The 25,553-nt window shown below is 40.8% G+C and overlaps 1 protein-coding gene across 1 annotated transcript in view; it reads right to left on the reverse strand.

The window, feature by feature from the left end:
• Positions 1 to 25,553, reverse strand: part of LOC121950260 (polypeptide N-acetylgalactosaminyltransferase 18-like) — a 161,762-nt gene that overhangs the window by 9,715 nt on the left and 126,494 nt on the right. Inside the window, exons 9-10 of the mRNA XM_042496204.1 lie at positions 18,852 to 18,947; positions 5,131 to 5,295 (exon numbers count right to left, since the gene is read on the reverse strand). Coding sequence (XP_042352138.1) covers positions 5,131 to 5,295; positions 18,852 to 18,947 — 261 coding nt within the window. The remainder of the gene's footprint in view (positions 1 to 5,130; positions 5,296 to 18,851; positions 18,948 to 25,553) is intronic.

The following is a 25,553-nucleotide window of genomic DNA, read 5'->3' on the forward strand; positions in this document are numbered from 1 at the left end:
TGATCCGAACCATCCCTTGCAGATAATGCATTTATTGACATCCTGGTATTGGTTGCCATGTGCTTTTATTCCCTAAACATAACCACGTGCAGCGTAATCCCACCATGTGCTTGTGTTGACAACATGGTAGAAGCATCCCACAACGTCAACAACAGACGCAGAAGGATAGAGAAAGCATAATATGTAGACGCAGAAGTCCACTGAAAAGTGGCAATATGTGATGATTTGGGAAGATAATGTCTTTGGTTGTATTTTGGAGGAGGACAGTCTCAATCCAACAGTAGAGGAGTGCATAAAACATGAACTATTCCTACCAGCTGTTATTTCCAGAGCTGTTCACTTCTCAGTTTGGAAACAGTGTATTGCAATCAATACTAAGAGTTGCTGTTTCTCTTAAAGTCTGCAAGCTAACTATTCTCCCTCAGCAAGCTCCATGAGTGCCCTGTTTCTTACTTCTGTAACACTGTTGTTGTGGCTGCATGTAATGAACCGTAGTGAGTGCTCAGCATTTTCAAAATGAAACTTTTTATTAGGATACCTTAAGGTAAGTGGTGTCCATCAGGGGACAAATAAAAACAGACCAACAAAATAAATAGGAGATGAAAGAAAATCCACTAATATCAGAAAACACCAGCTGCTTTATTTAAAATCCTACCTGCTCTCGGGCAGATTTTTGAGAGGCAATTCTCCTCCTCTCTCTGTCTTTCTACCTATTGATGTCTCTTCCTTTGGGGTCAAGCTCAGTTCAATATTGTAAAAGATCCACTTATCAATAATTCACAAATACTGACTGCCCGCTTCACACGAAACGCTGCCGCCTCTTCTTCACTTTACTTCTCTGCAGCACTGCCTCTCTCTAACTCTTTCCCTTTCATTAAACTCCTCCGTTGATCTGTCTCATATTCTCTCCCCCTCCCTCTCTCTGGCTCTCATCTCTTCCTCCTGTCTTCTCTTGCCTGTATCTTTACACTTTTCTCCTTTGTCCGTCTCCACCTGTATGTTTCTTCTTCCTGCCCCCTTCCTTTCTCATCTCCATGTTCCTTCATCTGTGTGTCAGCTCCTCAGCCTACACTCTTTACAGCCTTCCTACTCATCTTCACAGCTAAAAATCATAAATATGTATATATGCATAAACAAAAAATACTGTGCATGAACATATGTGGTTAGCTAATCTATAAGAAATGTCTTTTTGTTGTAATTTAAAATTGAAAAGATCCAAAGAGTTACTTTTGTATCAGGAAAATTTGAGTTGGTAAGCTAACCACAGAGTCTGGCTTGCAAAGCATCACCATCCTGTTGAAGTCTGACCATGTCAGCAGCCCTCTGGGTACACTCTGTATTTCTGCTGCTATGATTGGAATAATTGCAACTAGTTATTTAGAATTTAATGGAGTTTGAGACCATTCCCCATAATTAAATTAGAAAAATAACCATTTAAAACAGCCTGTTGAAGGCCAGTAAAAAGGAACACTGCTGGCATGAAAAGTAGTGAAGCACAAGGTTAGGCAATGCTCATGATCAGATGTGGTTTCTAGCATCCTTATTAGCAAACATTATCTGGCATATGATACTTTAACTCTACTACGGCTACCATAAATGAGCGGCTGTGTCTGAGAGTTATTAGTCATGTTAAAAGTGGAAGTGTTTGTAATTATTTGCTTGGTTGAACAACATCTACCTCATGAACCAGTTCTGGTAAATGGAGAGCTCAAGACATCCTCTGAACTGCTGCAAAATGTAAAATACAGTGTATGGACTGTACATCAAACTGAAATTAACCCTCTGAGACCCACGCCCATTTTTGTCTTTTTAAGGGGGGCAGGGGATATTTAGGGGAAGTTTTCAGGTCAACAGTATATGCCACATAGACATGGTATATATCATCTAAAAGATGTGAACCTGAAGGTTTAAGCGTGTGTAGAGGCAACACATTCTCATCCCAAGTCATCACATGTTGCCACTTTGCAGTGGACTTTCATGTCTACACATTACGCTCTAGGTACGCTCCAGTATGCCGCTACCTTGATGTCAACACAAGCACATGGAGGGATGACACTGCACATTGTTATGCTTAGGCAATAAAAGCACATGGCAACCGATGTCGGGATGTCAAACGCACATGCTAGCACGGATGGTTAGATCTAGGCAAAAAGGCACATGGGAAGGTGTAGAAAAAAACATCACATTTGTGGGATATGTTCCTAGATGCCATCAGCTTGAGATGCTGACGGTAACGGTTCTGTCAGCCGTGTTCTCAGCTGATGCCACCCAGTGGAGTATCATATAGCCACAGAAAGTGGCTTTTAGTGCAGTTCTTATGCCAAAATCCACGTAAACGCAGCGGTATTTGACAACTTTGGAATAAGAACAACCTGAAGGACACCTTGCTTGTAATATGTAGATGTGAGAGGTAAAACAACCATATTTGTTGCATAAAAATGTTGTTATGATATGAATGAAAAGTGCAAATGTATCTGAAATGTACGTATGACAACATTTTCTTCTGGCGAGTGGGCTGCTAGGGTTCATACATAACATTTCATTTGCTCTGTTATCTTGTTCTGTTTGCTGGTAGTTCAGTCTCAGGCCTTATGTGACCCCACCAAACTTTTCATAAAGAAAAAGGAGTTATCTTTCCAGAACCCCAGTGGGATGTGCCTATGGGTTTCATCTCCTTGACGTGTGACACGAGTTAGAAGTGAGGTTTCTGATTCTGGCCGATGCTAATTAGGGGTAGTCTCCCCTGCCAGTGTGCCCAGTGGCTGCAGACACTGAGGCAACTGAGGAGTTTAAGTAATGTGAGGTATTGTTCCCCGAGGGCACTGGACAATGGGTGAGAGAGAGAGAGAGAGAGGATGGATCTGAAAGATAGTATAAGCCTCTTATTCAGTCTGATGTCTGGGGAAAAAAAACCCAGCACAGACACAGATGCACACACACACACACACACACACACACACACACACACACACACACACACACACACACAGAAGTGCACGAAATCACACACACAGACCAGAGATGCCTAAGGCGTGAATACAGTAGTGTCTGCTTTAAACTAATTATCCAGCTCCCTCTACTTATCTGTCACATTCTAAGACAACATTAAAAGTGTGAAGATTAAAAATAAGACAGAGGGTTGTTAAAAGTCAGACGCTGTGGATGTATGAAAGCTCATTACTGAAAGAAGATGTGCTTTTAAAACCCCTATCGCCTAAAAAAACTAAAGAATGATCCGTGCTCTAACAAATACAGGAGAGGTGCCTCTTAGAGAAAGAAACACAGTGGACAGGAGGAGGCGTGAATCCCACTCAATTATTTACATAAATGCACTCTGAAACCATGCAGCTTTGGTCCAGCAGACAACCAGCAGGAAGTTTGGGCTCCATCCAGAATACCAAGTAGCAAACCACTAAGATCAAAGACAACATACATCCAACCAGAAGACCTGAAAATTGTAAAACATGTTCACAGCTGGAGGTTTTTTTTGTCTTTCTTGTGCATGAAGAGTCTGTCTGCAAACACTGCACTGCACATGAACAACTGTGGATCTTTGTTATACTCCTTTCCCACCAAAATTAGCCTTTGTACGCATGTTTTTTTAAACACTAAAAATAGGCTAAAAACTGCTTTCCCATTGCCAGTAAAGCAGAGTTGTGTACATGGCTCTGCAGCAGATGGTTATGTGTGTGGGGGTCGTTTTGGTGTGTCTGTTCAATGGGCCTCATGTTGCAACGTTCTCTTAAATTTTCTTAAAGTTTCTCTTAACCCTTTGAAACCTGGACTGCATGAGTTTTCCTGTGCTGCATTTACAAGCTACTTGACACTTTCAAACCTGAGCATATTGGTTTGACTGCTTTTGACCGCTTGGTTAACTTGGAAAGAAATGTTCCACACATTGCACAACACTACAAGAAAGCGTCATTAAATTACCGGTTTTGAGCTGTGTGCAAAGACTCTGGCACATGGCCGAGACTGGAGACATGACACCAAAGAGGTTGAAAGAAGACGAAGAAAAAGAAGAAGAAGAATAAGGAGAAGAAGAAGCCGAGTGAAACTGATGTAGGAATACTGTTAAATAAACTAATTGATTAACTGACTTTTTGTTTCAGCTGCACTTGTATGTTTTCATATTTTTGATTTGTGCGCAAAAATCTTAATTTGTTAAGTAGTTATCTAATAATAGAAGTGGAGTAAAAAGTTTCCCCTCTTAAGTGTTTTGTAGTAGAAAAAAATATGGTATGAGATTTAAATCCTCAAGTAATATAAAAATAACCTCAGATTTGCACTTTAGTACAGTAATTGAGTAAATGTACTTAGTGAAATTACACCACTGGTCAGCAGAGGGACACACAGAAACTGAAATTCCAATCATTGGGATCAATGTACCAAGCATAGTATTATCTTTTAACCCTGAATTTAATAATCCAGTCATTACAAATACTCAAACTAAATTTGATTAAATTATATTCACGTGTTTCTCAAATATAAAACTTATTTTTTCTTGTGTTGGATAACTATGTGAAAGCAAGATGCTTTCCTCTTTTCTTGGTACGAGTGTTCTGGACCACTTGTAAAATTTTCTCTCACCTCAGAAAAAGCAAAAATAAGAAAACATTGGAGAATCCCAAAAAGCAAAGGGTACTAACAAATTAGGACCAAATCTTGGGCACGAGCAAAAATAAGAGAAATCTTTTTCTTATATTGTTTCTTGCATGAGGATGATGTCACAGACAGGCTGGTAAACAGTGGACAGCAGCACAGACAGAAGTCGGTGGAAACTTTACGATGGTTACTTCTCTTTGTATATCTCTTATTTATCAGTCTCTCTTTCAAACTCATTGCAGACTAATGTGGATCGATGTTTTAGCGCTGCTTAGGTGAGGACGGATGGTAATTAGTGGCAGCCTGTCATTGCAACTTGCCAGTTAAGGAGCTGTAATTAGTGCATTCATCCAGGTGTGTTTCCATCAATGCCCATCAGAACCAGAGGCCATTAATACCCACAGACTGATTTGACCACAGAGCGAATGCTGTTTGTACACTTTGCCATTGCATTTACAAACCAGATCTTACCGGGTGTTAGCAGGTCTTTGTGCAGTGAGAATGAAGCCTTAGAGTTTGCTGTACCTGAGTGAACGTCCAGGTGAGCTTCATGTGTTTGGTTGCTGCGTAGCTGCACTCCAGCAGCCTGGGTCTGCTGTTCACATCCACCAGACACTTGTTGTCGTCATCGTCGATGGTCGGACTCAGCACTCCCAGGTGGAGCTGCTGTGAGCTGGTGTAGTAGACATTCTGCTGGGAAACAGAAACAGTGAATCAGGAGGAAACTTGTTTGATGAAGGCCGTCAAAAACCTCCATGCAACCACAGTAGATGTGAGAGAGAGTCCTTTATCTTTAGCTGTGGAGAAATTCACGACAGCAGTCTGCACTTATATTTTTCTTAATGTACATTGTTCAATTTACTAAATATAGGTGTGGTTTTGTGACAATGTCCCTTTTTCGTTTTTACTCGGGAATTTTGTCTGCCTTTGTTATATTGTTGACCGTGAAAAGATCAGCCTGTTCTCATTCCTAAGTAAGTCAAATATTGTCACTTTTGCAGTGCTTAAAGCCACCTTTCATGTCCACGTGTGATGGATGGTGTCAGCTGAGAATGCAACTGATAGAACCGTTTGTGGTGTTATTGTACACCAGAGGATGCCCTGACGATACCTACTGCAGCAGCATGATATGCATCAGTCTGCATATTGTGTTGATAACGTTGCAGGTTGATAATGTAGCTGGACTGAACCTGTCGCATCCGCATGATATGCTGCCAGCATTGACATAATAAAAGGATAGGGCGGACAGGAGGGGCGGTGTAAGGATCCAACAAACGTGGGACTTTCATGCAGGAGTCAGGTGTTCACTTCCTGTCTGAATTTGTTTTTTTTTCTACACCTTAATGTGCCTCTTTTAGCTAAATCTAATCATCCGTGGCAGCATGCATATTTTTTGACGTCCTTGTGATGGCAGCCATGTGCTTGTTGTCTAAACAAAACCACGTGCAGTGTAATCCCACCATGTGCTTGTGTTGGCATCATGGCAGCAGCATCCCAGAATGTCAACAGCAGATGCAGAGGATACCTAGATCGTAATATGTAAACGCAGAAGTCGAGCAATATGTGACGACTTTGGATGAGAACATCATCACATGTTTCCAGTGGCTTTTTAGGTCCTTTGTGTGGGTGTTATTTAGGAACGTGTTGTTGTCTTTCCTGTGCCTTCTACACCCCCCAAAAGGTTGTTTTTTAGTCTGTTTATCTGGTGGGTGTAGTGCCACAATTAGATTAGAAATAACAATGTATGTTATGTGTGATGCAAACAGTAATGGACCAAGATTAGGCCTCTGAGGCACGCCATTATCGAGGGCATCATTGCATGCCAAGCATCTAGAGCAGCAGCCCGTTTTCATTCCAAAGTTGTCAAATACCACTGCTTTTGCTGCGCTTTCAGTGAAAGATTTCAACCCGAAAAGCCGCTTCACGTCATCAGCTGAGAATGCTACCGGAAAGAAACGTCGTTAATACGCGCTGCCTGATGGTCGGACATCACCTGCCACAGCAGCATGACACATAGACGTAGAACTGTCATGTCTGCATGATATGCTGCTGGACAGCGTCAGGTTTGAAACTCTGGGGGTAACAACATAACATATAGAGAACAACAGCAATATCTGACAACTTTGGATGAAAACGTGTTGAGGGCAGACTAGCTTTACTCTTTTCACCAAATTACATGTAACCAAAACGGAGACAGCAGATACTTCTGCATTTTATAATAATGCACCTTTGCAAAATGCCGAGCTGTAATCTATATTTACAGAGAGCACGGTCATTAGCAGCAGGGAGTAGTTTAAGTAGGCTATTTTTTGAATGTTAAGTGCATTTTTTTTTTACACCAACAGCAAAATTTGCCAGGTCTCTAAATGTCTCTTTCAATTTAATGCAGCGAGAAACAAACATCCACCTGTAACTGATCTAATTAAGGAGTAAAAAAATGAGTAAAAAGGAGAAGGAAATATTCAGGGGTAAGTGATGAAGGAGGGAGAAGAGAGGTCAGGAAGGGAAAAGCAGATCCAGGCTAAATATTAACTGAAAAAACTTTGCATACCTGAAGAAACAAAACACAAGGACATGGTAATGAATGCAAATGTTGGCCCAGTTTTGAAGCTGGAAAAATGTCTACTGAGGTAAATCAAACACACCTTAAGTATTTTAAAGAATTCAAACCAAAAGATGAGAAGATGAGACGTGTACTTCCCAGAGTCTAACAGAACAGCAGAAGACAAAGAATCCCAGACAACCTGACATGAGTAAAGCAAATGAGGAGGATCAAGGTTGACACGAAATCCAAACAAGCAGAACGTGTCGAGAACAAGGAGGAACGACAGAGTGAGTACAGAAGCAGCAGCGTTCAGAGCAAACCGAAACACAGGCTGCGTGCTCCGACTCTGAGAGCGCGTGTGTTTGCAGAGGAGTGTGTGTGGAAGCCCCGAGGAGGTAACTGATGAGAATGATGACCGTCTTGCAGGAACAGGACATTTCTAGATAGGAGCCATTATCACACTGTGAACCGGCCGCTGAGCTTTTAAGCTGCTGTTAAAAAACACCCTGAGACAGACAACAGCGTGGTTTGATGTGTGTATGAGTGTGTGAGGATGCTTCTGGGTGAGATTTTTGGTTTCTCTGTGTATGTGCATGCACGCTAATAAGAGCGATTAAACATGCATCTGTCAATAGATTGAAGCTCGCTCCCAACAGAGAGGGCTTAATGCTATCTCCTCTCCTGTCACGGCTTCTTAAAACCTCTAATAGAAGGATTAGCACAGTGCTCTGTTAGACTGATAGCAATCTCTCCTGACAGATGTACACATTAACAAGCTCGGACAGAAGAAAGCCTGTAAGCTCGCCTGATTTTCTGGTGTTTAGTGTCGACCTTCAGCAGATGACAATTTGATCAGAGCCAAATCTTTGTGAAGAAAAACAGTGTGGAGTTTGGTGATAAAATCGGCGTTTCAAGTGGTGCATGACATATTTTGACGTTGACGTTGGGGATGGGGATTGTTAATTTTTGTTGATATTGATACCATTATCGAGACTCCTTAACATCTTTATCGATACCACTATTATATAATACAATATTTTTCTGTTATTTGGTTGAAAGATGAGGCAACAATACATTTTCAACAGAAAACAGTTAACTGTATTATTCAACTTTTTTTCTTTTACTGATGTTACATTTAAACACATCATGATGACGTTTTATTAACCTTTTCCCCTAATAGTCATTTTACTGAGCCGACCTTGAACATATTACAATGACTGCAACCTGTTTAACTAACTACTTCTTATCCTGCTGATTTCAACTCCGATTTTAACTTTGGATTACTATCTTTAACTGATGCAACTTGCTACAAAGTTTGGGTGTTTTAACTGCTGCTGTGAGAGGATGATGAAGACTGAGCCAGCTGTGCCGCAGCAGCAGCTGACGGATTTGAAGGAGTCAAAGGTTCTGCATTTAGTTTTAATTTGATGCACCATGTTGACGTGCTTAGTCACAGTGGTTGTGTTCCCACCCTTGAAAGAAATTATTTTGCAAAATAAATTGCATTTCTCTCCCTCTATCTTTTGCTTTGGTTAAACGTAACCAAACGTCTTTGCACGTTCAGCCACCCTCACATGCACCTGAGCACCAGATTTCTTCTTCACTTGTTTTAATACCTGTTGGCTGGCGATTCAGTTGTCTTCAAAAAATGTCTCTTAAATACATGGCCAATCATTCTGGGATATCTGGAAAGTCTAGCTCTTGTACATGTTTGAAAAAGGGGTCCCACATCATGCAAAATTTCCTCAGCGAACCCTTCATTATGAACCTGATTCTTTCTAACTTTGCAAAATTAAGGACATCCCTTATCCAAAGAGTGTGTGAGGGGGATTCGGAGACTTCCACTTAAGTAATATCAGGCGCCTGGCAGCGTGACAAAGGCTGTAAAGTTTGCTTCAATGGGGGAGAGTGGCGCTGTGGGTGGGGTTACACCGAATAGTGAAAATAAATAACATTTGAGCTTATCAATACTGCTGTTGTGTCCCATGGGTCCCTTTATGTAACATTACATCTCGAGCTGAGTCACGCCATTTAAATCCAATCATTGTTTTTTTGCTGTTGCTTTTTTTTATTTACTTAGGCCACTTATCTTAATTGATTTATAAGTTTAAGTTTTTGTTTTTGTCTGGGTACTGATTTGATTTGTAGTATTTGTCTCGTCTTAGTCTTTGGGGGGAAAAAAAAAGTGATTAATTTTTAGGTTTTGGGAAAGCATAACCGGGTCCTCAAAAGAACCGGGTTCTGATCCTTAGTCTTGATCCCTATTCCTTGCTAGGAGAGAAGATAGCATTGAGCCCTATATGTTGGGAGCGAGTTTCAGTCTAATGACATCAGGTACACTTCACTTAACACCAACAATGAAACATTATGATGAAGCATAAATTATCATGATACTGCATGGACTGTCATAGCATACTATAAGTCCTTCCTACAGTTGATTGTCGATGTGTTTATAGGTGAGTATGGGTATCTATGCAATGTGACATACATGGTTTGCAGAAACATACGATGCCTGTGTTTTCTTCTGTCAGGGCTGTTTACAGACAGACTCGATTGTTTGCCACCGAGACATCTTTTATGAAAATGCCTAAACTCTCCTGGTGAGCTTATTACTGAGAGCTAGGAATGTAGTTAGACAGGCTAATCAATGGTGTTTCCCTCAGCCATCTGCTCTGATGATGAGGAGACAACGCAAGCAACACACACACACACACACACACACACACACACACACACACACACACACACACACACACACACACACAGCTGAGCAACAGCTGCAAAGTTGTCTCAGCACATAATGAAGAGATTCTTCCCGTCGAGTGGAGCACAAAGACGTTCAGGAGGAGTGTTTAAGAGAGGGAGCAGGCAATGAGGTTAATTCCAGAAAAGTTGTTATTTATAGACATGGATAAGAAATGGACTAAAAAACCTACTACAACACACACACACACACACACACACACACACACACACACACACACACACACACACACACACACACACACACACACACACGCCAACACACACACACACAAAGAGAAAGAGCTCATTACAGTATCGTACACTGATCAGATTGGTCACAGTTTTAATAGGCTTTACTTCAGTGCAATGACAACCGTCTCAATATGTCTATTTTATAACCACCGGCTTATAATGACCTGGAAAATTAACCGGCAGGCTCTTCTATATTCCACCCCTCACTCTGCCGTTTGCATTTGTTTCCTGTGAAAGTGAGAGCTTGTTGGAAATTCACACCTTGGCATAAGATTCTGTAAACATGTAAATGGTATTTGATCCCACAGGGAGGCTGAGATTGTTTTTCTTTCCTACTGATGAATAGACACCGACAAACAGATCAATCCTGTCAAAGGTTAAAGTTTTGGAAAGGTCAGTAATTGGGTTTCTCTGACAAACACATACACGTACTATCTGTCAAAAGTTTTAAAGTCTGGTAATTGGTTTGGTTTGTTGTATCAAAGTGACTCCCTGGTGAAATAACTGTTTTGTTTTTTTTTTTTAAAATCATTAATACACTCCCAACTTTCCTTCAGAAAATAAATCAATGTCTTCTAAAGTCTCTTTAAAGTAAGAAAAGTCATTGTTGGAGAAAAGTTGTTTTTTTGTTTTTATCCTACGGCGCGGTAAGGTTGTGTTTCAAAGGTGTTCTGCTGCTGGTTTCTCTTTATCAAAGCCTGGCTGTTTTTTCTGCCTTTTACAAATCACATTTGCTTCAATACTGCAGCTTGTTCATTTCTACCTTAACTTACTTACAAGTTCAATATCCTGGTAATTTACTCTGTTTTAACACCCACAGACACAAGCACGCCAGTGCACACACTCACACATTTCTTTTACTTGAGAGAATTCTTATCAAATCCATTTCCTCAATTTACCATTTATTTTACTATTGCTGAAACAAAATTTCTGAAATGAAGGCCCTTGTTGTTGAAACACATACTATGACCAAATCTCTTGCAAAAGCAAACTGCATTAAAAATTTAAACTCTCCCAAAAATGGTATTTTTCACCACAACTTTACACACAAACACCAAATAAATAGCTTTTTCTACCTGCTAACTGTGAACTGACGTGTTGAATAGGGCTGCACCATGAAATTCAAAAATCCGAGTCATCAATTGGAGACCCCTCAGTCTACCAGATTTTTTTATGGTCGGTGTGCTGTACAGTGTACTTCTGAGGATGTTTTCGCCCCCTGATTTTGCCACAGAGTGACTTTCATGCTACTCTTTGGTACAGAGAGCTGCGGGCATGCAGGCAGCAGCACAGAGGAGAGGAGGGACTGCATCTTAAGGCCCTTATTACAATACAGTCTCTGGCTATTGTTTAATATCTACTGCTGGCAAAAACTGTTGGTGCACATTTCCAACCCATCCTTAGAGCAGTTAACTTGTTTACTTTTATTATGTGACTGCCAAAGTAACACTGAACATCCTGCTGAGCCCCGTTCAAATGTAAAACTTTATATGGAAAGCACAAATTGTCGAAAATCAGTATTTAATGAATACTGATTTGACTGGCATAACTCTGAACTGGGTACAGCCCTAGTGTTAAATTTGAAACACTACTACCTTGACTCTTTGCTATTTTCAGTTCGAGTCTTTGCTATTTGAAGCTGAAAAATGAAGCCAATGTGGAAGTGCCAAAATTTGCACTTCCTCTAATGTCCACATAAAGCCCGTGTTAAAATGCCCTACTTAACGGTAAATGCGGGGATAAATGCGTTTACAGCTTAATACAACAAAATATATCTCATCTCTACAGCTACTGTTTAGCATTGAATGATGTGTGTAATGTAGATAACTGTATGGAATTATTTTCTTAAAGTGTGTTTTAGAATTTCAGCAGTTTTTACGCCTTCTCATTTGCAAAGAACTTTAACAGTGAATCCCATGGCCTCACAAACGAGTAAAACTTGTGAGTGTGTCCTTATTTTGCAAGAGTCAAACAGGTCCACAAGAAGATAGAAATATGAGAATTGTACACGCTGACACAAACACGCGTGTGCACGCGCGCACACACGCACACACACACACACACACACACACACACACACACACACACACACACACACACACACACACACACGTATGCTGCCCTGGTAAATAGCCTCAGAGGTCTAATTTTCAGACTTTATTGATCCAGCCACAAACCAATCTTTTTAGCAGGGCTGCACCAATATTGAGGCACAGATCAGATTCCTTCTACCTGCTTAGTTTCCACTGCAATTTCTCACTATTTTGTCAAATAAATATTGTCATCCACGCCTCTTACATTAGCTTGAAATTAGACCCCGATTCAACAGCCGCATCCGTTTTCGAAAATTACCAAATGTGATGTCGAGACGAGTTTCCTGCTCATAAGCAGTCGCGGATGTGAGCACGCCTTGAGGCAGAGAACATATTGGTACAATGTTATAATGGCTTATTGCAGACATTTTCAGCATTAGTAGATAGCATGACTTGCTGGAAAATAATGGAAATCCTCTTGCAGAGATACATTTGTATGGGTTATTTGCTTTTCTACAACTTGTAGGTGTGAGGTATCACATACAAAAGCACATTAAACTCATTATGAAAACTACAAAAAAGCAATACAGATAGTTAACAACGTAAGATCTCCTAAAAACACAATCTGTTTTTAAAGCCACACACCCTGAAGTTCATGGATATGGTTTAAGGGTTCAAGGACTCAAGGAGGTTTATTGTCTATTGCAGAAGACATGCAGAGTCATCCCGATACTGATACTCAACTTACAGCCCACAGGTCAAAATCTGCCCCCTTTTAGTACACATAAGTTGCCAGACAGCAATAAAAGAAACCCATCAAAACAGAGCTTGTTTATCAAAAAAAGTGCCAGTGGAAGATCCTCTGCAAATCCATCTGAAAAACGTCCTAAAATCCTAGAAACATCCTAAATCCAAAAAATGTCTTAAAATCCTAAAAATATCCTAAATCAGAGAAACATCCTTAAATCATGCATGTTTTTCAGTCTTTGTCATTTTCAGCGAGTCTTCAGGTTTGTCCTAAAACTGTGTCATGTAAAGCCATAACTGTCAGGTGAGCATTTTCCCTGACTGTATTTAGAGAAAAGCAGACGGGACACAAACGCAGCATAAGTTCAACAGCTGTGGTCATTTACTGCCATATGTAAAGATGTGATTAACTCAACATTTGCTATCTCTTTTTGATATATGTATATCTATCTATCTTTCTCCTTTTCTCTTTCTCTCATCACCGTCTGAAGATCCTCCCAGACCTCCCTCTCTCATCTGAAGTAGCTGAAAAGGATATTGAGGAACGTTATGCATCGTTGACATTCAAAAGTTCATCAGATATTCAAAGCCATACCCATCCATCCAGTTGGACATGCACACGCTGGCACACGCTGACACACACACACACACACACACACACACACACACACACACACACACACACAAATAGATTGGTTCTATTCAGACAGAAGAGGACCCAGAAGTAATCTAAAGGATTGGGCGAATCAGAATAAAAGGATTTGAAAAGGGAATAAGAAGGACTGGAGGGAATAACATTACAAAAGATACTCCACAGGAATAAAGAATGAAGAGTGATAAAGGCATGATAGAAGACCAGAGGAATATTTTAGTCTTTGATGTCGGCTATGAAACGGTTCCTGCTGCTTCTTGCTCTGCATCCTCGGGCTGCTTATCTATGAAGTCTCTGAAGTCTTAAACATGGCATCTTTTTGGCCTTCGCCAATGATTTTAAGATCAGTAAAGCAGTTTTGGTTGTGAAAACAGGTTTGGAATTGTTCTTCCGTGTGTCAGTTTTGAGCAGGGTTACTCAACGAGTTTTCATTAGGCAAATGCACAGAGGTCTTTTATGCATGACTGTGTGTGAGAACGCAGCACGTACGGCATAGATAATAACTTCCATTTATTTTATGTGCAGCTTAATGTCTGATTCTAAAAGCCAAAACATCTCCGGTCTATGAAGTGATTAGTTCCCCTTGCTGATCCTGTATTGTGCAATGACATTCTGCAGCTATCTTGACTTTTCCTTGTAAAACCCCAAAATACCCCTGTTATCTGGAGACATGTTACAGTGCAGTGGGTAAATTATGTCACGCTAGTTAAGTTAAGTCTTTTTTTTCTCGGTTAGATGAAATTCCTCCACAAACATGACCTAACAGATTATGCGTTCATTTGTTTTGCCTTTAGTATCTCAAAATAACTCAGATGCAGCTAAATATTTGGAGAAGCACATGCTTGGCTATGAACTAGCTTGTGACATAAAATGAACATTTTAAAGGTCCAGTGTGTAGGATTTAGGGGAATTTATTATAAGAAAGGAAATACAATATAACAAATAGTTATAAAGTTTTCTTTAGTGTGTAATCACCTGAAAATATGAATTGTGTTTTCATCACCCAAAAATGGGCTGTTTGTATCTACATAGGGAGTCGGTTCTTGTCTTCAGAAATCACCATGTTGCATTTTCATGTTTCTACAGTAGCTCAGAATGGACAAACCAAACACTGGCTCTAGACAGGGACATTTACCATTTTGCATCGGCCACCCAGCCTGTTCTCACTCCGAAGTCATCAAATACTGCCGCTTTTGCAGGGCTTTTGGCGCAAGATCCCAACACCAAAATCTACCTTTCTTGTCCATACAATTCTCCACTGGACGGTGTCAGCTGAGAACCCAGTCGAACAGAACCGTTTGTGGGGTTGTCACACGTGGCAGCATGATATGCAGACAGGCAGTATCAGTTGAAAAGGTGGCCCAAAAAAAACTGCTGTGTCTGCATGATATGCTGCTGCTGAACACTGTCAGGTTGAAATGCTGCCAATAAAGATATATATGCAAGGAGTGTGAAAGTCCCTGTAGGGCAGGTGGATGGATCAAACAAACCCTGGACTTTCATGCAGGAGTCCGGTGTTCACTTCCCGTCTGAATTTGATGTTTTTTTTCTAAACCTTACCATGTGCTCCTTTGCCTAAACCTAGCCACCCAGCATGTGCTTTTGTAAACATCATGGTAGCAGCAACATTAGACACAAAAGGAAACCCAGAGCGTAGCATGTAGACACGAAAGTCCACTGCAAAGCGGCAATATGTGACGACTTGGGATGAGAACATGTTTTTACGTCAGCTCCCAGTAAATTAAAAAAACAAAACAAAACGATGAACACTAACGGAAGTTTCAGCTGTCTGCTATCTGCAATCCTAATCAGTAGGCAACACTGAATCCCCCTAAATCTTACACACTATAGACCTTTTATGCCTCCTGCTGACTGTGAGATCTTTGCAATCTTATAAGTTTAGTGCAGCTACACTGTGCGACATGGATCTTAATAAACTTGGGTTCGACATCAATTTTGATGTATGCAGACTGCACAATGACATCACCTTCTGAATTGCAGGCTACGACCTGAGCTCATCTACAAATACAATATTTTTTTAAAAATCTGCACCACATAGACCAGATGAATAAACTGGAGAAAGAACTGCATCATCCCTCATGGCAGAGGGTGGGAATAAAAGGCTTCAGGCCTCACTGTGGGCAGGGACTGAGGGCAATCTACACTGCCACATGCTGAATTCATCTACCTGCTATCTTTCTGTTCTCACTGCAATTTCATGTTGTGAGCGTAAAAACTTTCAGGAAGTGTCTCTCAACTTGACGTCTAAGAAAAACAGCAGCACGCTCAGAATGAAACTTTTTTGTGAAATAAGCTTAAGACCTTCATTGTGGCCTTGCCTGTGTCAATTTTGTGTTTAAATAAATAAATTAAGACAGTGAGGGAGATAATAATGTACTAATACAACTCAATTTCTTTATCAGTACCAGCTGATTGTGCTGTCTCCAGGAGAGAGGAAATATTGGAGGCAAAAAGACAGGAGAGACAGAGAGAAATGCCAGCACAGCTGTTTCAGCAGCTGATGCTGGATTGCTGAGTATGACCCAGATAGAAAGTTGGATGTTTCTGCTGTCAAGGCGCCGGTCAAAGCTATTAACTTTACTGACAATGGAGGCAAGGCGTGGAGTGTCCTTAGACAGCTCTTGTCGATGGCGAGCTGGGTGTGAAGTGGAATCGAGTTCTGATCATGCAAGCTGCTTAATAGCTGAGATATAATGCAGACAGTTAAATGTGAATTCTTAATTTTGTCAAGGCACAAAGCATTTCAAAGTGGTGAAAAGTGGAAATGCACTGTCACACTCCCTCTAAGTTTAAAGTGTTTTTCAGTGCCTCCATTAAAGGGGCAATAAGTGCAGGCTGGACTGCCCTGCAGATTTAAATGGCCTTAAATCTGCAGAAGGCGGATTGAGTTGTTGACTGGCCTCAGTGACTCGAGGGTTACTTTTCAGATATTTCAGCTGCAAAGGCTGAAGAGTTTTACTCCACAAGCAAAACAGCACATGACAAAGCTGCATTATTATAGCACGGTGATATATTACCTCTTTGCTAGCATTTCCTTCCTCTGCTCTAATTAGGCAGCGTAGTCATTATGGAAATGTGACTTTTTCATTTATGTAAATTACAGGCCTCCAATGCTCAACATTACTGATGCCAATATAGGCAGAGAAACACTATAATTTCTCAAAACTACTCAAATTCATTAACTAACTACAAACTGTGCAATCTCCTCTTGACTTGGTAATGTTTTAAATTGCACTAACCAATATTTATACATAAACAAAGGTTCAAAAGATTATTTGCAATCTGAATCTTTGGGGCGTACATGGCTCAGCACCAGCACAAAGGATCTACCAGCCCGTTCTCACTCTGAACTCGTCAAATATGTCTGCTCTGCCAGTGCTTTCAACGTACAAATGTGACACCAAAAGCCGACACCATCCAGCCGCGTCCAACCAGAACACGTCTGGATGTTGTCAGATGAAAATGCGCTCGGACAGAATCATTGGCATTGTTATTTTACACCAACAACCAGCCAGATGGCACCGGGTGCATCCACATGCAACCTGCATGGTTGGCATCACTTGAGAAACGAACGGACAGGACCGGTCGCGTATGCATGAAAGGCTGAAGGTAACAACAACATGATATAATATAAGAGGTGCTAGTGCGCTGATAGGGCAGGTGGATGGGTCCCACATCAGCTGACTCTCGTGCGGGAGTCTGGTGTTTGCTTCCCGTGTGGATTTGGGTGTGTTTTTTTCCTACATCTTACCATTTGCCACTTTTGCCTAAATCTAACCATCTGTAACTTTGTTGCCTAATTCCAACCATCGTGATGATCGGCGTTGGTTGCCATGAACTGTTGTGTAAACATAAGAAACGCTGCTGTAATCCCACCATGTGCATTGTTGACATCACAATGTAAACAGCAGAGCCAGAAAGATACCTAAAACGTAGACGCAGAAGGTGACTGACAGAGCGGCACCGTGTGATGAGTTAAGATGAGAATATGTTGGATGCACTTGGGGCAGCCAGCTCAGGCAGATCCAATTTCAATTCAAATTTTACAAAACACAGATCCAAACTGTCCTTCGTCCCACAGGCCATTCAATTTTTAAACACGCACAAACAATGATCAGTAAGTCAAGCTGATCTGGCAAAACGTCGGCAGCATCCAGTCTCTTGAAATTCTACTTAAGGTGCAATGTTAGGTGTGTGGTTTGTTTAATAATGTGTCCTTTTTGTTATGCCAGTATAGAAGTGTCAGGTGACTGTAGCTGTAAAGGCTGCAAACAAATTTCCCCACATGGACAAATAAAGTATTGGTCCGTCCATCCATCCATTCATCTCAAATTTTACATCTGACTGGTGGCCAGCAGCAGCACTGGGACTAACCTGTGTAAAATCAGCAACAGAAAATTTTCTGATCTGGTGGGGAGTTGTGGCGGATCAGGATCAGACCACTTCTGGGTCTGTATTCAAGAGTGAAACACAAACATCTGAGAGCCGGCGTTAATGGTCAGAAATCTGGCAAAAGCGGACAGGAGTGGGATCAAGAAAACAATCCCACACAGGGCTCTACCTTTAACTTTGAACCACGGTCCATGAGCTGCCAACCACTCTCCTAAACGCCAAAATACACCGCTGACAAATGGTGCGCATCGAAATAGCTGCCCCTATTATTTTCTGACACCCCCTTCATCAGCGGAGGATGAATTTACAACAGGGGACAAATAATTAATCATTTGTTGCACACAGACTTTCACAAAGTTTACAGGTTTCCCCAAATTCAACAACTCATAACACTCAGACACTTTAAAGGGACCTGGTGCTTTCATCTTTTTGACAGAAATCAAACCAATTTGCTCAGATTTCAAAGGGTTAAAATTTGCCTGATTTGGAAGCCTTACCTTGAAAAACAGCAAACTTAAGGCAGGGGAGCCCATATACTTTTGGACACATGGTGTATGTCAATGTGAAGTTTCATAATAATGAGAATTGAGTTTATTTTTGGGAGAAGAAGTTTGAAACTAGGACACCATGCTGTACATTCTTGCACAGCCTTTTTGATGAATAAAGAGATATCACTCAACCATCTCTGCTACTATAATGCAACTTTACGCAACGGTTGCTCTCTCGAAATCACTCGTTTAAAATAACAGTGAAGTAAACCAATTATCCACTGCTGACAACCTCTCCTCAGAGCTCTCTGTGCTTTTTTATGTTAATTTTTAGGATAGAAAAGAAAAGAATAACGTGAGAGCCCACTGACCTGCGGCGTCATACCATGACAGAGGTACATGATGGGGATGTTGTCGTTGTCAGGTCCTTGGTCCAAACACAGGTTGTCTCTTAGACTGTTCTTCAACTGGAAAAAGAGAAGAGACAACACAGGTGAAAAAGAGAGCGAGGGAGGGAAAATGAATGTGAAAAAAGTGACGTATTTAATGTATCCATAATTATGATGAAACTCTAAGCAGATGGGATTTAACAAGCGTATATATGACTTGTGATGGCAGAGCGCAAATGGAAAGGAAAGAGGTGGAGGACGCTGCTCTCTCTCATACACACATTTATTCATCAAATTTGCTGCACTATTAAACAAATCACTCTCCTCACTTAATGCAATGTTGGGCTGTCAGAGCTCGACAGCCTGTGATTTCATCACAAAAACATCGGAAAATAAAAACAGCAGCTCATCTCTTGTAAAGGCTCTAAAAGACGGACGGATTAATATCAGCTGAATTTGTCTTTTACATTTGCTTAACCCTTAGGGACTGTTTCTACGCACTTTTTATTCTTCATTTTTGTTCATTTTGGCTGTGTTCATGCATATGGCATACATTTGGCAAGATTGTGTATTTTTGTTTAATCTTAGAATTTCAAGTTCAGCTCCTACAGTAAGTCTAAAATACACTGTGGAAACTAAATTGTTACATTCAGATTATAAAGTGCAAAAATGTGTCACTGAAACCCATTCAAACTGCAATTTTTGATCCCACAGTCATCAAAGCATAAGAAATATGCATTAAATTGTTTCTGGGTGTCATTCTGGGCTTTTCCATTTGAATTTGTAGTTGTTTGTAAAGGCTGAGTCTATTGCAGAGACACTCAACTTGCTTTTCTTGGCCAAGGGCCAGTTGCAGCAGCCAAACTCATGTTTCTGGGATTTGTTTTAAGAATATTTCTATGATTTTAAGACACTTCTAGAATTTTAGGCTGTTTCTAAGATTTAAGACGTTTCAAGGATTTTAGGGACATTTTAGGATTTCAGGACATTTCTGGGATTTTAGGAAATTTTAAGAAATTAGGGGCTTAGCGAGGACCTTTGTTGGGGGGGGGGCAGAGGATGCTCCACTGGCTTTTTTTATTTTATAAACAAGCTCTATTTTGATGCTGCTTCATGAACTCTGGCACTTCATGTATACTAAATGTTCAAAAACAATTCCCAGTGTGAATCACTTTATTTCTGTGAATTGTTTATTGTGAATTATAAAATAATTACAGGGCCGCCTGGCACCCTGTTAGGGGCCAGATTTTTCCTGCAAGCCGAAAGTTGATTATCACTGGTCTTTTGTTTTTCCAACCTTTTCTAAATGCAACCACACCCACTGAAGCATGACAAGGATGGCTGCCAGACGTCAAGACTCGATGGTGTGTGTGGTTTCATCTAAAGTGGTTGAATAAAACGAAATGCAGCCACATTTGCTGTTTCCCCGTTTCTTTTTCTTGCTAAACTAAACATATCTATTATCAATCTTCTCATCTCACTACTGACGCAAAAATGTCTTAATATTCCTTTAAGCCAACATCATGTATCTGGTTTAATTTCTAAATATGATTTCAATGTTTCAAACCTTTATATGTAAGAGATTTGTCGATCTTTTTCTTTCTTCTTGCCCCCCCCCCCCCCCCCCCCCTCCCTGTCTTTCTCTCTGTCTCCACATTATTAATTATTCCATTATGACTGAGTGGTGCACTACACGGCTCTAGTTGTGTGGCGAAAGTGAAGACAAATGGAACCACTGCCGGCTAATTACTGCCTGCCAGGAGAAAGTCATAACAACACTTTGCACTAACCTTCAGCTGTTTTTGGAGCTGCAGAGTAATAATTCAAAAAGGAAAAGCATCTGTACTTTTTGGATGGTCGGTTACTCCTTTAATTTGGCTACAGTCCACAGAGGATTATATACTAATTGTACAATGCACGTTAATTAACACAGGACAGTCAATATACTTCAGTTTGTCCTTGTTCCTTCGGACAGTTAAAAGAAAGGTTCATGTATTTTATGTTTTATTTTTTGAAAAATGCATAATAAGAATCTGATTTAGGAACATGTGGCATACAAGAATCTTGTATCTGTGCGGTCCAGGAGTCTTTTCTATCACCGTCTCTGTCGGGCAGTTTGAAGAGAAGGTCAGATGTCACGAGTGCTGCTTGAGGTGAATGTGAAGAAGTCTGCCATGAAAAACGGATAATTTCCTGGTGCTCGTTCTCCGGTTGGAATGAAAAGAACTGTAGCACTTTTGTGAATCACTACAATTTTCCTCTAGACACACTTTTAGGCCAAGTCCGATATTAAAAATCAAACCCTGTCAGTTGTGGTTTGGAGCAGTTTGTGAGAGTTGGCCTGGATTACATGTGTGGAGAGGTAAAGACTTCAACTGTGATGTTTTTTATGTGTTATTTGATGACCCTGCTCAGTTATTAGTAGTTATTTCAAATGTTTGCTTTTGCTTTTGCTCCATGTTGTAGCAGAGTAACAGTTTGTCTGACATGTTTGCCTCATCTTCACTGCACGGTTCTTTTCAATTCGACAGAATTCACGTTTGGTACCCGGTCCTTTTCTCTATTTCATTTTCTTTCTTGTGCAGAGAATACCAACACATTCTCGTCTCAGTCGACTCTGTTAATGTGAAAATAATTATTAATGCGGTGGTGTAATTTCGGTGAAATCAGTTACCTGAATGCAAATACAGACTCAGAAAGCTTGAATATGCCTTTGAAATATTCAGGATGTGCTGTGTTTTGAGTCTCACGTTTTACACCTTTTCCTCCACAGCTTTGTAAACACCCTGCAGTGGTCATCTTAAGTCTGCTGTTCAGGTGACCTTTAAAGGTGGTGATTTGAATAGTAATGCCTGTTTATCTATTCAACCTCTGTGTTCAGAGCCCAGGTCTGCTCTACCAGTCCTCATAAACGCCTGCAAACAGACAAATATTAATTTTCAAAGATGAACACGAGGGTTTATTGCCTGCTTTTCCACTGGGTCCAGATTCATGCTGAGCCTTATGGGTGTGATTTAGGTAGTTTGCACATGACGTTACGAAGAACTGCAGATGGGGAGCAAGAAGTGATTTGATGTTATAAAAATGCAAAAGTTCTGTGCTGCACCTTATGCAACCTCATTTATTTAGCTAATTAGCTCTTATCCTGCCGATTTCAACTCAGATTTCAACACTGGATTACTATTTTTAACTGATGGGACTCGCTACAAAGTTTGGGTGTGCTTACCACCGCTGCTGTGAGCGGATAATGATAAAGACTGCCTGCTGTGCTGCAGCAACAGCAGCAGCTGACAGAGTTGAAGGAGCTTTTTTCAACCTGAAGACAGTCGACGGTTCTGCATTTAGGTTTCATTTGATGCACAATGATGGCGTGCTGGGCCATGGAGATTGTGTTACCCCCTTTGCAAGAAATGATTTTGCAACATATTTTGCATTTCGTGTCCGCCTCATCTTTTGCTCTGGTAAAATGTCACCAATCTTTGGACCTCTCGGCACGTTCACTCATCCTTGCAAGCAGCTGACCACCAGATTTTTTCTTTGCTTGGTTCAATATCTGTCGGTCAGCAGTTCAATTGTATTTAAAAACTTGATTGGACATCAATTTATACAGACCAGTGATGGGATTTAAATGACTCGACTTGAGATGTATTGTTACATTATAGGACCCACGGGACTCAAGCAGTATCGATGAGCTCAAACTTTATCGATTTTTAGGTTTTGAAAAAAGCCCAACAGGGTCCTCAATAGAACTGGGTTTCCATCCCTATGCCAGCACCCATAAAAATATCCCCAAGTTCCTGCAGAAACTAGCCAATTCAGAGTTTACAATGAGTGAACAGGAGAGAGAAAAGACTCATCAAAGTGGTCCCACTGTCCCCGTTTGGATAGATCACTGACTCCACCACTTCACCTGCTGCACCTCCTCCTCTCCTCGCTCCTCTGCAGTCACATCACACACACTCCTGTGGGGGGTTTCTGCACACTTCCTCATCCACTATTAAAGGCCGGCCTCAGCTTTCTATTTCACAATATCTCAAGCTGCTGTCACACTTATTAGAGCGGCTCAATAATCTGATACTTTATTGTTGCTCGGGGGGAAGTTCTCTTTCCTCTTTCCCTGTTTCACAGTGAGGGTCAGACTCAGCCGCACAGCGGCAGTCCTGGAGCTGGTGGGGATTCAGTATTTTGCTCAAGGGCACAACAGTAAGGTGAGTGTTTGTCAAAGCAAAAGCTCAAACTCTGGTTCTTTAGTTAGGACACTCAGCAGCCCTGCTGTCTTAAAGCATCCAGGGCTGGCTACGATTGCAAACCCGTCTCCTAGAAATAACACCGGCTTTGGTCACATGCACGCCAATATTCCCCTATTATTCTGAATGTGACAATATTCTGACTTTGAAGTGGGTCAAATAAACATCATGTTCCCTTAAATATTCTGAATTTGGCCTTTTACAGATGTAGCACTTTTCAAAGAAGATGTGTGGGATATGATGGTATTATTATTATTATTTTATTTTATTTTTTATAAGTTTTATTTGCAATAATAGTTGTGTGAGCGGGTGTTTCTTTCACATGAAGACTTTCTGGACAGTTCTTAGTGGCAATACTTGCCACTAAATTGAGAAAAAAATTTAAGTTTAAAGAGGGCTCTCTTCATCCTGTGGATTAGATTTTGTTTTGTATTCACTCTTACCTACTCAACTGTAGTCATGACAAAAACATCTCTCTCTCTCATATATATGTAAACAAAAGAACAACAACCACCTTTCTTCTGTCATTGCCTGCTGTCATTTTTAAAGAACTCATGCTGATTTGCAGAAACTCATGTAGGCTTTTGAGGAGATCTGTCATGACCTCGGAACATCTAAAAATCTGAAAACATCTGAAAACAAAAAAAGTTTGTGAAATTGTGCGAAAGTGTTGCATTCACAACATCTTGACAAATACTGATAAAATACATCCATGGCGGTCAATATTTAGATAGTGTGAGGCAGCCTTTTGTTTCATGCTAAATAAGAGATGAGTGTGTAAACAACATCCACAGATGGTGTCACGCTGAAACACTTGTACTCTCTCCAACCGCTATCTCCTGCGAGAGTTTGTTTTTGTCAAATATGTAAACTTCATATCTAAATCTCTCAGATGTCACCGTGGCAACGCTTTCATCTCGCGCATTCAAAGGCGAGCCCCCGCACATGCTCAGTAGTGTCAACAAATACCTCCATCCAGCCCGCACGGTGATTGAAGTGTTTATTGAACAACAAACACAAGAGGTGACACGGAAGCTGTTTCCAGAGCGAGAGACTCGGCTGCTGTCTGAACCGAGCCCCCCCCCCCCCCCCCCCCCAACAATTCATAACATGTTTTTCCTTTTCGGTGACATCAGTGACACTTGAAGTCAATGCAGAGTCAATAAGAATGAAAGAATAAGATCTTCAGCCTGAAGGAAATTGGCTCTGTATGATGGTTATTTTCAGCCTGCACTCAGGCTCGCAGAAGACAGATGACTCAAACTATATCTGTGCTCAAGTTAGAAGTTTAAAAGGTTAAAATGAGACTGCAATCAAAAATCTGAATCAAAAATTAAATTATTAAATTATAAGTACTTGGACTCGGCTGAGGAGTACTCATTTTTCTTCGTCTATCGGCGGGGGCAGTCGGGGCGGTGGGATAATTCTGCTCGGCTTTCAACAGATTACTGTCATTTTTCAATTATGCAAAGTCCTCCCACAGACGTTAGCTGAAGAGAGGAATAGCCATGCAGAAATTAAGTGGCGAAAAAGGCTCGCCCTTTCAATACCCCGCTGCTGGGATTTGAAGTGAGCTCTTACAGAGGAGAAGCATATATGACGTGTTGTGCATGCAATTAGACTGAGCGTTAATGGAAAAGTTTTACAGCTTGAAAAACTTGAAAAAGTTCAGTTTTAATGGAAATGTTTAGTCATGATGAGGGCTGCTGTTTCACTGACATTTTGGTGCTTATTGCATGATCAGAACTGAGAGATCTTTGGTTGATTTCTGTAGATTTTTTGATCAAACAATAAACAAAGACTGGGACACCGCAATGAAAGCAAAACATAAAAAAAACCCATTCCACAGTCATCAAATACCCGATGCCCGAGATCCCGATGCCAAAAGCCACCTTTTACATCGACATGATATACCACAGGACAGCATCTAAAACACAGCCGGACAGAATCATTTGCGGTGTTATTATGTATATATATGTATATATGTTGACGTCATGGTAGCAGCATCCCTGAATGTCAACAGCAGACGCAGAATGATACCTCGAGCGTAATATGTAGACATGAAAGTCCACTGAAAAGCAGCGACGTGACGACTTGGGACGAGAACATGCTGGTCATCTAATCCTCACTGACTCTCTCACTGACTCTTTTATGGCCGACTAAGCCATCTCCGAGCAGCCCGTCCTGAGCTGAGGGGACAGCTCTAACCTGCCGTATCCATGGGAAGAAATCTAAAGTCTTTGTATGTATTGATTATTTGGTGGATGAGAATGTGGATGTGGAACTTCATATGTAAGCTTTTTTTTAGGATTCTGTGATATGATGGGTTTCCATTAAATTTCATGCTAACTGACACTGCAAATATAAATTATGCTTAAAGGAACATGTCAATTTCGGGGAAAAAACCCAAAAAACAATTGCAATAAAAGTTTAAGCT

Source organism: Plectropomus leopardus, chromosome 11, assembly GCF_008729295.1.
Source record: "Plectropomus leopardus isolate mb chromosome 11, YSFRI_Pleo_2.0, whole genome shotgun sequence".
Taxonomy (NCBI): Eukaryota; Metazoa; Chordata; class Actinopteri; order Perciformes; family Serranidae; genus Plectropomus; species Plectropomus leopardus.